Consider the following 15099-nt stretch of genomic DNA (forward strand, 5'->3'; position numbering starts at 1 on the left):
TCGGCCGCCATGCCGAGCTGCCATGGCGCGCGGGCGGGGCCGGGCGGGGGCGCTCGCGGCCGCCGTGGCGAGCTGCCGTGGCGCGTGGGCGGCGCCGGAGCAGGGGCCCCCGCGCGGCTCGGGCTCCCGGCCTCCCTCCCTCCGCCGCCATGTCCCCTGCTCCCCCTCTTGCTCATTCCTGGCGGTGGTAGAGGAGTCGGGGCGGGGGCACTCGTTGCCGCCGTGGCGAGCTGCCGTGGCGCGCGGGCGGTGCCGGAGCAGGGGCCCCACGTGGCTCGGGCTGCGGCTCGGGCTCCCGGCCTCCCTCCCTCCCTCCGCCGCCTCGTCCCCTGCTCTCCCTCCTTCTCATTCCTAGTGGCGGTGGAGGAGTCGAGGCGGTGGCGGTCGGGCGGCGGAGGGCGGGGCCGCCGGGGCGCGATGAGGACCAGCACGTGCGCGCGGAGGCACATCAGCGAGCGGCCGGCGCCCGGCGGACGAGCAGGGGGCCAGCGTGACGGAGCAGGGGAGGAGCTTGGAGGCGGCAACGGATCTGCGCCCATGGCGGAGCTCAGAGGATGCAGATCCGCGCCCATGGCGGAGCGACGGCTGCGGCGGGGCGCGCGTGGGGCTGCGTCCGTGACGGGTGCTGTGTTCGCGACGGGAGGAGCGGCGGCAGCAGCGGCTAGGAGCAGTTCTTCGGGGAGGGAGCGGGTCCACCTGTCGGCACGCGTGGGATGGTTCTGCCGGCAGAACCACCCCTGTGAGGACACTACAACCTTTTTAGCAGTAGAGATAGAGATAGAGATTTTTTTTAGATAAAGGATAGTCAATCCGGCCTCTATGACGAGGCATACATAGCCAAAAGAACAATGTTTGAAAAAACAGGAAGAGCACACCAAACTCTAGAAAGACATATAACTATTGGAAGCGATAGACATGCTTCCACTCTCCTTTAACTAAATCTAGAGCAACTGTCTCAAAATGTCTGCTCAAGCTGGAGAAAGCGTCCTTGGTGTCACATCACGCTACAACTGAGCCCAGAACCGAACCAGTATGTTTCCCTGAAGATGACCTGCAAAATTGAGTTAACTTTGATTTTGTTAAAATAATAACATTGCGACATCTCCAAATCGCCCAACAAATAGCAGCCACCCCCACCCAGATGACATTCCTAATCTTTTTAGATTGATTAGACAGCCAAGAATTAAACATATGGCGCATTGATCTTGGTGGCGTTAAACCAGTAGCATAAAAGATAATCCTCCAAACCATTCTTGCATAAGGACAATTCAAGAAAAGATGTTGTATAGTCTCGTTACTATTACATCCACAGTATTTTTGGCTTCCTGTCCAATTCTTCTTAGCAAGATTATCCTTAGTTAAAAGTATCCCCCTTTGAAGAAACCAGAGGAAAATCTTAATCTTTAGAGGAATCTTTAATTTCCAGATCAGCTTATGTCTAAAAGGTGGTTGTCTATCTAAACAGTGCAGATACAAAGATCGAACAGTAAAAGACCCTAATTTGGTCAAATTCCATCTAAACGTATCCGACCCACCCACCAGTTGAACATGAGCAATCTGTGCTACAAGGTTTTGCCATTCAACCAATTTGTTATCCACCAAAGCCCTCCTAAGATATAAATTGAGTGGCCTTGTGGCCAAAACACTGGCCACAGTCGCATGAGGATTCCTCACAACCTTGTAAAGTGATTGATATTTATCTTTGAATGACACTTGACCCTCCCATACATCGTCTCAGAACCTAGTTTTGCTCCCATCACTAATAGTGAAAGAGCCATTGGCCAAAACCTCATCTTTGATCTTCATGAGACCTCTCCAGAAATGAGAGTCATAAGGCTTTGCCTGTACTTGCGTGAGGGATTTGGAACCTAGATATTTATTCGTTAGTAAGCTTAGCCAAATACCATTGGTATTAAGCAGATTAACTAACTATTTTGCCAGCAAGCATTTATTCTGCAGTTGCAGATTTAAGATGCCAAGTCCCCCTTGATCTTTAGGACGACATAATATGTCTCATTTGGCAAGTCAAAATTTATGCTTATTCGACGAGCCTTGCCAAAAAATCTCGATCTAAAATAGTCAAGATTTTTTAGTACCCCTTTTGGGATTTCAAAAAAGGACATCATAAACATGGGAAGGCTACTTAGTATCGAATTTAACAAGACCAAACGGCCCCCATAAGACAGGTACTTAGCTTTCCAACAAGAGAGTTTTTTCTCAAATCGTTCTTCAACCTTTCCCCACTCAGAATTGAGTAACTTGCGATGGTGCATTGGAATTCCCAAATATCTAAAAGGATATTCCCCAGCATTACAACCAAAGAGATCAGTGTAGAAGTCCTGCATCTCTTTAGCTGCCCCATAACAAAAAATTTCACTCTTGTGGAAGTTGATCTTTAACCCGGATAACTACTCGAAAGCACAAAGCAACAGTTTAAGATTTTTAGCTTGTTCCAGGTCATGATCCATGAAAATGATGGTGTCATCGGCATACTGTAGGATGGACAAACCATCATCCAAAAAGTTAGGAATGACACCCCTTATTTGACCATCGTCTTTTGCCCTCTTAATGATGAGAGCCAGCACATCCGCAACGATGTTAAATAAAATGGGTGACATAGGATCTCCTTGACGGAGCCCTCTCTTAGTTTGGAAGTATGGACCAATTTTGTCATTAACTTTGATCCCCACACTCCCACCAGAAATCATCCCTTCAACCCATCTACACCACTTAGAGGAAAACCCTTTCATGCGTAGCGTTTGTTGAAGGAATGACCACTTTACTTTGTCATAGGCCTTTTCAAAGTCAATTTTAAAAATGACCCCCATTTTGTTTTTTGGTATGCAGTTCATGGATAGTTTCATGTAAGATGACTACTCCTTCCATGATATTCCTGCCTGGTAAGAAAGCAGTCTACATTGGCCCCACCACTGTTTGGGCAACATTGTTCAACCTGTTCGTAGCTACTTTAGTAAAGATTTTGAAACTAACATTGAGAACGCAGATAGGTCTATATTGTTGAACTTGTGTTGCCTCCTGAACTTTTGGAATTAGCATAATGATTCCAAAGTTCAGGCTGAAGGGGTTCAAATCCTCGTTATGAAAGTCCGCAAAAAGGGCCAAAAGGTCATCCTTAATTACTTCCCAGAATACTTGATAGAATTCAGCCGGAAAGCCATCAGGGCCGGGGGCCTTGTTGTGTTCCATTTGGAAAATAGCACTTTTTATCTCAGCCTCAGTGAATTCACTAGTGAGCATCTCATTATCCTCTTGTGTCACTTGTGGAATATCCTGAATCCGATCTTCCTCAAGTGTAATGTCTGAAGCATCCGGAGGCCCAAACAGGTCCTTATAGAACTGAGTGATATAGCTCTTAAGCTGGGCATCACCAATAACAACTCCTTGATCATTTTCAAGTTTATAAATATGTTGTTTTCGGTGTTTTCCGTTAGCCACTAGATGGAAGAATCTTGTATTATCATCTCCCTCTAGAAGTGTTTTCACCTTTGCTCTCTCGTACCACTTTAATTCTTCCTCCCGCAAAAGAAGAACTAACCTCTCTTTTAGATAGTGTTTAAAATTAACCTCTTAATCTGAAAGAGAGGTAGTCTCAGCCTTCTTATCTAACTTCTCTAAAATAGCTAGAAGTCTCTTTTTTTTCTTTTCTGTATGTCCCTGCTGTATGTTTGGCACAGCCTCTAAGATGCTGTCTGAGCCTACGGATTTTATTCTGCCACCTCTCCAGAGAAGTACGTCCACATGTTTCTGATTGCCAAATACTTGCAATCATATCATAGAAACCATCCCTAATCAACCATCCTCTCTCAAATTTAAAAGGACGTTGGCTAGAGTGGTGAGTGGACACACCAGTATTAAGAACCAGAGGAGTATGATCTAAAATATCTCGATCTCTCGGTTCTACCGTTGATAGAGGGAATTTATCTTCTCAATATGTACTAACCAGAACTTTATCAAGCTTCTCAAAAACTGGGTTGTCCAAGCAAATAACTAGGTAGAATCACTCGCCAAATCACTAATCCAGCTATGTCACAAATTCCAGGGCTCCAGGCCAACATAGTACATTATCTTTTTGACCAGATCACAAACTTTTCACCCCCTTGATCAGTCAACTGTACATGATGCGTGTTCATCATTAAAGGCCAAGGTTAATTAGTTCATCCCAGGAGAGGCCGTGCCACCGTTGCAACTTGCAAAAGCTTCCCAATAGCAGACCAACATACTAAGTTGTCATTGTCAAGGCTTTCAGATGTGATCATGTGGAGGTCCTCACCATCGAGCCGCAGGATTGTTACTCCACTTTCATTGAATCTGTAACATCAAAATGGACCTTCAGAAATTTCACAAAGTTGAACGCAGCTGCAGCCTGCAAGAAAAATGCAGAACATGGCAATGGAGGAGAAGCTGGGAAAGCACAAGAATTCTCTAAGGCACCAGCACCGACGTCTGAAGTGAAAGCATCCGGAGCAATGGTGCGATGTTCCTCGTCCCAGACGACTCCTCTCTGCCATGGGAGAAAAATACTATTAATTGCCGTTAGTTGTTGCAAGGCACTTGCTGACTTGCTGTTGCTGCTCAAGGGCGTCCAGTACAAACCTGTGGAAATGCAGGTAGCTGAAGTAACTGCTGAACCGGTCTTGCCACATGAACATTTGCTGGATTTGGGGTCATCCCGTATGGTTCTGGACGCGAGAAACCTTGCTGAGATGCCCTGAACAGGTTAAGATGCACGCTGCTAAGTTGTGGACTGTATCCCTGAAATGCAGCATGAGCATCTTGTGAGCAAAGGATCTACAATGACAAGCATTAATGAAGGGTCAATCTATATGCGCTATGGGGACAGTAAACCGAAATACGTTCTTTGCCCCGCAGTTGGACTTTGCAAATTGCAATCTTACATCTCGCAGATCGAGATCACGGTTCAGCTCAGGACTGATAGCTGAGAGCTTCATTGAAAGGAACTGAAAAATCCAAAGCAAACATGGACATACAGGTTCAGTTGTTGCCGAAGAGAAGTCTTAACAGAACTTTCCAATAGAAGTTCTATTACACTTACCTCAACCTGCCGCTGCAGAGATTGTACATAGTTTATGATCTCATCAAGCATCATGGCCTTGCCTGTAATCTGCCTTGTCATAGCAACACGTGCCCACTGGTTAGAGGCTTAGAGCACAACACCATCACATCAATATGAGCATAACCATCTGCTCGATGCATACATACCTTGTTACAACCTGGGACGAGGTCTTGAAGAAGTTTCATCCTTTCATTTATCTTTTCCCTTCGAAACTGCATTTCGAATGGCCAAGCTATCAGCAAGGGAGTTGAGAATTGCAAGATCATTGATTATGTTGCTCAAGAGATTAAAATTACTCTTTCTGCAAGGCTGTGGCTATTGGTGGCTTGGCCGCGCTTTGCCCGGACATGCACGTAGTCCTCCCTGTTGGTACCAGCATCACCTGGCTTCTCATCAGGACACTCCATGCTGACTTCTCGCTGCAACAATGCACCGGTTTCATCCTGCAGTAATACATTACGAGCACAATAGATGAAATTAAAAAGAGCGGACAAGATACGACACAATCGATGAGACGGTGCGGTGATAGCTTCTAGCTTCCTTACTATAGAATGTAGTGATGAACTGTCCTCTCCAGAACCCTTCCTTTTACCACCCTTTAAACACCTGCCTGTGTTCATATTTCTACTTAGCTGAGTATCTGGGAAGAGTTGGGAACAATGGCAATGAATGCTATTAGTCGAAGCTTCAGAGATCAACAGCTATATCTTCCTGAGAAACTGAACCGAGAAGAAATATACCCCCAGCAGAATTGTAAAGCTGAACCCCCTCTTGCACGCCTACATTGTTCATTGGAAAGACGATAGGCCCATCAAAATCCATGCCGTGGTCTAGTGAAGCAAGCAGGTTAGTTCCGATTGCGAAGCACTGGTTGTCCTCGCTTTCAGGATCGGTGCAGGGAGGGGAATACATCTGCCAAGAAACAATGATTGATCATCACTCTGAAAACTGAAGAGGTAGCTCTATTCATGTTGCAAACTGAAGGTACATAGATCCAGCCATGAACTTATGTACTACTGAAGAAATGGAATCACCAACCTGTGTTTGATACTTGAACTCAGAGTGATGTTGCAATCATTTTTGGGAATGCCTGATAACCTTCTAACTTGCCAAGTTTGTGAACTGAAGGAGCTTTACTTAAAGGGTGGAGTAGATCGGAGCTCGACACAGTCAATTCCTTGCAGGGCTCAACAAGGAACAACTAACCCTTGCAGCCTTACATAAAGATTGTCCAAAGTGAGAAGGCTAGGTAAGCCTGATGCAATAGACAAACGCAAGGGCAAAAGTGGAAACCAAGTCCTGGAATAGAATTGCTGGTACTAGTACTACTAACAACCACGCACCAGCTGGATCAAATCGAGAGATCAGAATAAAGAGGGCTCTGAATGAAGATCGATTACAGTTGGTGCTGCAAACAGAAGACCTAGTGACCAACCCAAGGATCAGATACTACTGTCATACAGTGATCTGTATAGCGCAGGCCCAGCCCAGAATAAGGTTAATTATTAAGCAATGAACAGGGCCCATCTAAGAGGCTGTTCGGCTTATCTAGACTTGGCTTGTCTTGGCTTATTTCCTCTCACAGAATACTATTCATTCTACCAGTCCTACACTATTCATGCGGTCACCGAACATGGCGTAAGCTTAAACCCTCTGAACATGCCACTATTAAAGTTCTGTCCTCCTGATTTTCTTACCAACCCAACTATATGAGCCTACAGTTTGAGAAAGTAACTAATTTTCATCAGAAGAATATAAAGAACTCTTCAAGGATTTACTTCTAAGCATGGACCAGTTCTAGCATAAAAAGATGAAATAAACTCCACAATTCGACATAACAGCACAGAATCTGAATGCAAATTAAAGTTACTATAGTAACTAATGACGGACATCGGTTAAGAGTCCAATTTCTCATAATTTTTCTCATTTTGATAGGCAGAATGCCCAAGCTAGCTAGTTGCCGACTTGCCCACGCACCAGCACACTCGATGGAAATGAGAGAATTCAGAAGCCATAGAATCAGATCCACAGAACAAGAGGGCAACAGCTAAGAAAGTGTGACCTTCAAATCACAAGGGGAACCGCGGAAGCAGATTAGGGTCTATGATCGAGAAAAGCCAGAAAGTTAGCTGGTTGTATTCTTGTGGCCAAGGTAGATTCCTCAAAACTCAACAGTGCTTACTGACCCTCCAGCCATCCAAATTCCATGCCAGAACAATAAATAATGGATTTAGACAGATTATCGGTGCATCATTGTCACTAGTTCTCAACTTCACATCATGTTCCGTAGCATGATGATGTAAGAATCACCAGGTGATTTAGAAGCTAGGTTCAACCAAGATTAAAAGTTCAACAAATGCTGGGACCTAACCCTTTTCTGAAGCAAAGATTGAGCAAAATTCTTGATGAAGAGTCAAAACACACCGATGAAGAGAAGAAATCATCCGGAAGAAGTCCAATGTTACTTAATGAGTTAACAGTCTCATGCCCATAATTCCTCCAAAAGAGAGGGAGAGGAATGCCTATATACTGTTCAAAAAGACAGAATGCTCATGAAGGGATAAAAGCAATCTGCCATCTTCAGAAGACATCATACTGCAGTACTTCCAAAGACTAATAATATATTGTTAGTGAAGTACTAGTCCTAAATGCAAAACTATTTGCAAAGAGCACGGCACAATATATATAAAGTACCAAACAATACTGGAAGATTTCTTACTACCAGCACGGAGGTTAGAACTGCTGCTCCCCCTGTTCCTCCTCTTTCGATCAGATGTTCTGCTATTCCTCACCAGCACCTTTGCTAGAGTGAATAGTGTTCACCATGTACTGGCATGCAGACATGTGGCTACGACTGAAAACAATGAATGGCTGGAGACCCCACTGTTGTCTCCAGTTCTCCACCAGCCTCTCACAGTTTTTTCAAATTTTACATTGCCATACTGTTGTCAGATGACGACTAATTTGGTTAATGCTGAAAAAAATTTTGCGAATTTTTTTTGCATCTTTGACCACTAATTTAGAGTATCAAATAAAGTCTAATTACAAAACCACCTCCACAACCCCCGTGCAAATCGCGAGACGAATCTAATGAGATCTTTGACCGCGTGATTAGAGGATGGTACTGTAGCATCACTGTAGCAAATCATCAATTAATTACCACCATTAGATTCGTCTCGAAAAATTACATCCGTCCCCGAAAAGGTTTTGCAAATAGACTACATTTAGTACTCTATACGGAAGTTCATCTTTTTGTGAAATCTTGATTTGACCCTAAACCAAACGCGGCCAAGCAGTCCATCAGTGTCCTGTTTCACCTTAAGGCCTTTCAGAATCCGGTGCCATTGCTGCCACCTGCTCCTGCTGCAAGAATTATTATCAAGCAATAGTGGAGAGGGGAAGCTGGTAGGGGGCTGGACGCCGAATAATACAGTCAAAGCGAAGAACTGCATGCAGCAGGGGCATCATGCGTGCCAGAGGTAGAGGTGTATCGTCACCTAATTCGAATCTGATTCTCACTGTCCGGAAACCTGTAGTTGGGCTTGGTGGCGCTTGCGCAGCACCTTGCAGCTTCTATCGTAGTACTCTTGTTCACAAGGTAATCCAAGTGAATAGGTAACGAATAGAGATTCTGCCTTGCTGCAATCATCTTCCTTTGTTTCAAGATCAACATATGCTGGATAAACAAAAACACATCAGGAACATATTTGTGTTTTATCCAGACATGCACAAGTATTGTATGTCTTTTACACAAGATAATAGAAGTGCAGAGTACCATAGTACAGATCTAAGTAGTTCAGATTTAGCACTGGAACAAAGAACACTTCTCCAAAAGCAGCCATAGCTGATGAAACTATCTTTTGTACACCAAGCATCGCATATTCATTTGACAAACATAGAAGGTACAGTAGAGAAACAACAAAATATCCATACAGAATGATCTAGCACCAACGGAAGTACATAATACACACTTGCTTTGTAAAGCAGTCACGCCTAGTGCAATTGAGTGCATGCTACTTCACAAAGCATATAGACCAACCACAAATTAACCTAGAATAAAAATTCAGATCAACAATCATAGCAGTGAGATCTCATGGCAGTAAAACACTGAATACTTAACCCATCTGATTTATAAACTCTTTGCTCCCATGCCCTTCCCCCACAATCTTTTCAGTGCACCAAACCACAAGCAAAGAGTTCATCTCACAGAAAGTTGACGCCTTTCTCGGGCTCCGGGTGCCCCGTACAGCTCTGAATTTAGTATTGGTAACGGTGGCTCAAAGTCCCAGTCCAATGACCGGTGATCAGAAAGCTAAATCTCATGACAGATATTTAATGGTTTAATAACGCATTATCAAAGGATAATTAGGCCAAAAGTCAATAGAAGATGGCTAAACAAGATGCACGCGTACACCAAAATGGTGGTATTTCTTCCTGCGGTCAATGTAAAGTTCACCTTAAGAAATTCTGCAATCTTTGGTCCCCAGCTCCAAGCCACCAGTGGCATTCAAATATTCAATCCATCATAGGCCATCAATGCAACATGGAACAAACTACAAAGGCATCAAGCAAAAATGCTTTACAATTTCAGCAAATTATGATCATCCCACGCTATGCCCAGTCTGATATGACTGAATTGCGTAATGAAATGATCCAGTCAGAACTCAGAAGCACCTCAAAGTTCAGATTAAATATAGACTCTCTGGGAAATGTGGATTGTCCAAGAATAACCCTTTAGCATCAAAGTTAGGATTCTGCTTGAATGAATACATAACCCTTCAATGTATAATGTATTATCAACTTTTGGAACCACATCCAGGTCAGAACCATGAGAATAAGGACATGGATATCACAGTTTTATTGACAGCAATAAGAGGTTAGTTAAATACAATATTATATGTACATTTTTCCATCATAAATGGAGACCCAGAAAATAGATAAATAAATATGTAATGAGGACCCACAAGCAGGGTTAACCAAACCGGTGGGAACCGGTCCGGTTTGACCGGTTACCGGTCAAACCGGTCCGGCCCGGTTTCGGTTTGGGCCGGTACCAAACCGGCCCAAATTCAAAATTCAAATTTAAATTCAAAAAAATGAAAAATTCACAAAAAATTCCTCAAAATACTTCAAGGTGCGACGAATCTAATGGTGTCAAATTTTCTCAAAAATTCATCCATTTAGTATAGTTTGCGAGCATATGAAGTTAAATCAAAAAAGAAAAAGAAAAAAATGGGCCGGCCCATTAAGGCCCACCGCATATGGCGGCCGGTAAACCGGTCAAACCAGGAAACCACTTTTAAACCGTCGGATTTTTTGGTTAAAACACCGGTAACCAGTCAGACCGGACCGGTATACCGATTACAGATGTGCTTTTGAATTTGGATTTGAATTCAACCGGTTTCCACCGGTTTCCGGTCAAACCGGTCCAGTAAACCGCTACCGGAGGGCGGCAGTTTGACCGGACCGGTCGGTTTTGTAAACCCTGCGCACAAGAACAAGAAATTAAACTCAGAACCATGACATTGTTACTGAAGGTAACACAGCTACTCATAATTTCTAGAAAGAAAAAAGACAACCGTCCAGTGCTTACAAGAATCGTATATGACAGCAGCAAAACTGTTACACCAGTGAGTTATGCATAACACATCCTATAGCAAAAAATAAATGTGTTTTACAATTTCTCACAATTGTATCTGGTTTTGGTTATATTATTACACAAAAACATACATGATCAAGACTCACAAGCATCAGTCCTCCTGTCAGATAAACTTAGGCATCTGTTATGTGCGGATACGCCTACACAAGGGGCAACAAAAAGTCCAGCACAAAGTCATTTACATACGTGCTAACCATTAGCTTTTTCGTTAAGGTAGGTGATAAGTACATTAGGATTAAGGTTTACATTAAGAGAGGTGTCATTCAGGAATAAAGGAACTAAAGAAGTCACCTCTTCTCTATCTACTTTCTCAATCCACCACCACTACAGGGAGATGAGGCTTGTGCCTTTGTACTCTTGTTGAGCCATTCATCCCCACCAGGCCACCAAACAACAGCAGACCAGATCAATCATTGTTGTTAATCAACATCATCCAGGTACAAAAAATTTAAAGCCTTATAGCCTAAACTAGTTTCATAAACATAGTATTTAGTATGATGTATACGTCCTAAACTATTCACATGTTTTTTGGTTAAGGTTGTGGTTTTGCATGATTACAATTATTCTCCCAGGCATAGAAATTACATAAAAATCATGCACAAGACATCTAGTAGTACATATTACTAACAAAAGAAACTAAAGTGTATCAGGTTGTTTGATGTTCAGCCGTAATGTCTTATTGTTGTAAACAAGAAGGCAACCTGACATTACAAATATTTCACTGCTTCAAGGAAAACAAAAGGGCACCAAACTGGTATGTGCTTCCATTATTTCATACAACTCTAGATTTTTGTTCAACAATCCCTTAAATAGCATATTGTATACTATAATATCAGGACCTGATCATACAATTTATCACTGTATTAATCAAAGTAACGTGTATATCGAAGGGAAATATCGAATACGGGAAAGCATATTGTATTGATGTGGAGAATATGCATGAGGTATAAAATGAAACTACAATTGTTATAGATTCCACATTCAATGCAAATAAATTAATGCAGCACCCTGAAGCTTAGAGTTATTATCTTAGCTATAAATCTCTCTATATATTAAACCAACATATAGAAAAAACTCATCTGACAGTAGAACAAGGGTACTTTATTACTAGAGCATGGGTTACATCGGTATCATAAAAACAAAAACTGAAAAGACAGGATCTAAGATACTAAAAGGATATATAAGGATAAGGGTGCTCTGCGCATGCATAAGTGAGCAACTTGAAGATATTAACAAGACGGTCTATCCGTCTATGCACCCCTTCTTACAAAATACTCTTGGCATACAAGAAAACCCAAAGAAACTTCAAAGGAAGTTATGGCGGTGACCATCAAGAATGCAGTTCGGCACGATGTTCCTTCGTTGATTTCCAAAGTTACGCCCAACAGAACCGTGATTACCAATAAAAGGCAGTCTGTCTGAGTCCCCACCAATCAACGGCTGCCTAAGTGGACGGCTATAAGGATTGTTTCCCCAGCCATAGTTCCAAAAGGTTGGATGGGGCCTCTTCTGCCGCCTCTTATTGGCCAGCCAAGCTTCTCCAAACATGGCCTTCGCGCTCATGGCCCCTCTAGAACCCTCACCATAAGTTTTGTACTTCGCTATAAACTTCTCCCAAAGACTATCATCTGCTGCAAGATTCCTCATTTCCTTGCAAGTGCACTCAACCCTTGCAAGATCATCCCCAGGTAAAAGATCCAAGACCTTAGTCTTCAGCTCAGCAGGCAGAGCCATCAAGCATGGGGGCAAGCGCAAACCATTCAGCTGGCATAAGGATATCATCAGTGGCAAGCACATATCATCCTTCAGCACTTTCCACATATCAAGAATCGCCCTCTCCTGCACTCCGCTCAGCTGATCGCTATCCAGATACAGCAAAGGCTCAAGCCTTGGCAACTCCAAGCACAATCGGCACACCTCCGACTGCGCCCCAGGCACATACCCGTATACAATCACGAAATTACCCATCAAGGAGAAGTTCAGCACTGCCACTTTACCCTCCTCGGCCGCAGGCGACATTGGTGAAAGCTCTGGTATGGTATACTTGATGGCCAGTGGCTTTGAAGCAACCGACGGCCAGTCCTGTTGCAGCCAGAGGTATGACCCCATCGGATCAGTGGTGAGGAAGCCAACCTCAAGCAGAGCTGCATGCAGGGCCGAAACCAGGCGACCGGCGGCGGTTTCCTCTGCGCCAGCGACGTTCCCCGTCTCCCTCTTGAGATCCCCAAGCACAAAACTCGACCAGCCCTTTGTGGCATCGACGACCTCCTCCATCACCACATCCGCCGGACCGGGTGCGGCTGGAACGATAGGGTCCACGGCCACCGTTCGCACCTGCAGCGAGGAACCTCCGGTGCCAGGCTGTTCCGACCCTTTACCGCCGTCGACGGCCATCGCGGTCGGAACAGAGGCGGACCCCGGGCTAGGGTTCCGGGGCAGCGCCTGCGCCGGCGGCGCGAGGGCTGTGAGAGGAGACAGGGCGAAGTAGACGAGGTCGCCGGACGCGAGGCCGAGGGCGGGGAGCGTGGCGGCGGGGTCGGGCGAGACGAGCTCCTCGGTGCGGTTGAGGGAGAGGCGGACGGACTCGGCGGGGACGGGCTGCGCCGCGGAGAGCTTGGCGGCGAGGAGGGCCTTCACGTAGGGCAGCGTGGCCGTGGGCGGCAGATCCACGCGGTGGGTCTCGACGGCGGCGCGACCGCCGCCGCGCGCCTCCATCGATCGCAACCGGAGCTTCATGGTGACGGGGAATTTCTCGCGATTTGGATGGATAAGGGCAAGACAACAATACGACTCGATGATGTGGTGGGCGGTGGCCGGTGGCACTTGACTTGACTTGAGAATGGGGGTGGGCCACGGAGAAATGGGGGGCCGGGGCGGGCTAGATGCAGGCCGAGGTCGTGACGGGCTGGTCAGAATAGTAGTGGCATGGGCTGGACCGTATAATGGGCCCTGTCTGGTCTCTTGCCTGCATGGGCCATTAACAGACCCATCTCGAGGTGGGTGAGGAGGCATCAACGAACCAGGTGAAAAACACAACGCTCCAACGAATTACTACTTTTCTCAACCAACCCAAATTATTGTATCTTGTTTGTTCTCGAGCGACGATAATCCGCTCCTTAGAAATAGGCAGAGACTTACTAATTTCAAATATAGTGGTGCCATTTGGCATCGGTATGACTAGAAAGATGGCGCGGCAACGCCGCGCGTAATGACCCCTAATGAAAGTTTGAGAGTAGAGGCCTTGGAGTGGCTGATGTGCTATTTGCTACGCCAAAATTATATGTTTATATACAAGATATCAGTCACTAATATGGAAGTTTACACTCTTGGTAATGGATTTATGCCACTGAAAGCAGCATGGATATAAATTTCCCGGTTAACAAATGTTTGGAATATTTTGAGTAACAAAGTGCTCATTACATATATAAGGACAGGGATCTAAATTGCACTCATGCCAAATGAGCCCATCATTAATATCATCGAGCAGATTATAATTTTTGCTCCCTGCATAGGAAGGATATTCAATTGAAGGTGCTAACATTCAGTATAAATAATAATTCTTGGAAAGTAGTGCAACGTGAAAACTGGAATTTACATTTTTTCCCCCTCTGAAACAAATGGTTGCAGCCAAGTATAATAGAAAGATTTGAGAAGGTTTTGCATTCCTAAATATTGATTATTTATCTTCATACACAGCACCTACTATTTTGGAGATATTTTTTAGTCTGCAGAGCAACTGCTCCTACTCTTTCTATTATTTTTAGGATTTTGTTTGAACCCATATAGTATTTATTACCCCTCTTTTGCTTACTAACAGATAGTTATCATCTCGTAAGTATTATATTTGTGAGCTATACCCATTTAAATAAGACCAAACATAACCTCCTACAATTTGGCTATATGCTGATGCAGCTGTTGAGACTGTCAGAGCAAAGTATAATGCATAGCATCCTAGGCAAACAGTAATCTTAGTAGGAAGAAAAAAAATACTTGAGCAAAAAGTACCTTACCTTAATTATCAATGCAGTGTTCTCTTGTGGTTTCCAAAGAAGGGTATTTGCCAAACTTAAGGCATCTGCTTTGAATTGCTGCAGTTGAAATGATTGAACACTAAAAGAGTCCCATCTCAAGATGGCAATGGGCAATGGGTACCCGAAACCCGAGTACCCGACGGGTTTTACCCGATAAGAAGACGGGTATGGAATGAGTTTTCTACCCGTGGGTATATTATTGGACAAAATCTTGTACCCGTCGGATATGGCGGGTACGAGTGCGGATGTATACTACCCATACCCGCCTACCCGCGGGTAAGAAATACCCGCACAAAAAAATAAGCCATCTTAAG

At 44.4% G+C, this 15099-nt stretch overlaps 2 protein-coding genes across 13 annotated transcripts; both read right to left on the reverse strand.

Annotated features, from left to right (window-relative positions):
- Nucleotides 1–3952: 3952 nt before the first annotated feature.
- On the reverse strand, nt 3953–7958 carry LOC120692428 (transcription factor bHLH63-like). 12 transcript variants are annotated; one of them, XM_039975725.1, is made up of 10 exons: nt 6134–7702; nt 5836–6007; nt 5641–5735; nt 5392–5538; nt 5242–5307; nt 5075–5143; nt 4917–4979; nt 4615–4773; nt 4463–4522; nt 3953–4329 (listed from the first exon to the last, which is right to left on the reverse strand). In XM_039975725.1, the coding sequence occupies exons 2-10, from the start codon at nt 6005–6007 to the stop codon at nt 4321–4323; spliced, it is 840 nt and encodes a 279-aa protein (XP_039831659.1). In that variant the 5' UTR covers nt 6134–7702; the 3' UTR covers nt 3953–4320. The 12 variants fall into 12 exon arrangements, 10 of the variants coding, with proteins under 10 accessions (XP_039831659.1, XP_039831650.1, XP_039831653.1 ...); XR_005682626.1 differs by having other exon boundaries at nt 3955–4329; nt 4879–4979; XM_039975716.1 differs by adding an exon at nt 7815–7958 and having other exon boundaries at nt 3955–4522; nt 4875–4979; nt 6134–6310.
- A 3876-nt stretch (nt 7959–11834) lies between these two features.
- Nucleotides 11835–13553, reverse strand: LOC120689858 (F-box protein SKIP22-like). Its single transcript, XM_039972294.1, has one exon. The coding sequence runs from the start codon at nt 13488–13490 to the stop codon at nt 12060–12062; it is 1431 nt and encodes a 476-aa protein (XP_039828228.1). The 5' UTR covers nt 13491–13553; the 3' UTR covers nt 11835–12059.
- Nucleotides 13554–15099: the final 1546 nt, after the last annotated feature.

Source organism: Panicum virgatum, chromosome 9N (assembly GCF_016808335.1).
Source record: "Panicum virgatum strain AP13 chromosome 9N, P.virgatum_v5, whole genome shotgun sequence".
NCBI classification, from domain to species: Eukaryota; Viridiplantae; Streptophyta; class Magnoliopsida; order Poales; family Poaceae; genus Panicum; species Panicum virgatum.

Excerpts from the sequence above, each read along its gene's own strand:
- LOC120692428 (XM_039975716.1), bottom strand. The coding sequence starts at position 6,007 with ATGTATTCCCCTCCCTGCACCGATCCTGAAAGCGAGGACAACCAGTGC. Across the intron at positions 5,308-5,391 it reads GCCACAGCCTTGCAGAAAGA|TTTCGAAGGGAAAAGATAAA; the intron begins GTAATTTTAATC and ends TTCGAAATGCAG. Across the intron at positions 4,523-4,614 it reads AGCTACCTGCATTTCCACAG|AGAGGAGTCGTCTGGGACGA; the intron begins GTTTGTACTGGA and ends CTCCCATGGCAG.
- LOC120689858 (XM_039972294.1), bottom strand. The coding sequence starts at position 13,490 with ATGAAGCTCCGGTTGCGATCGATGGAGGCGCGCGGCGGCGGTCGCGCC.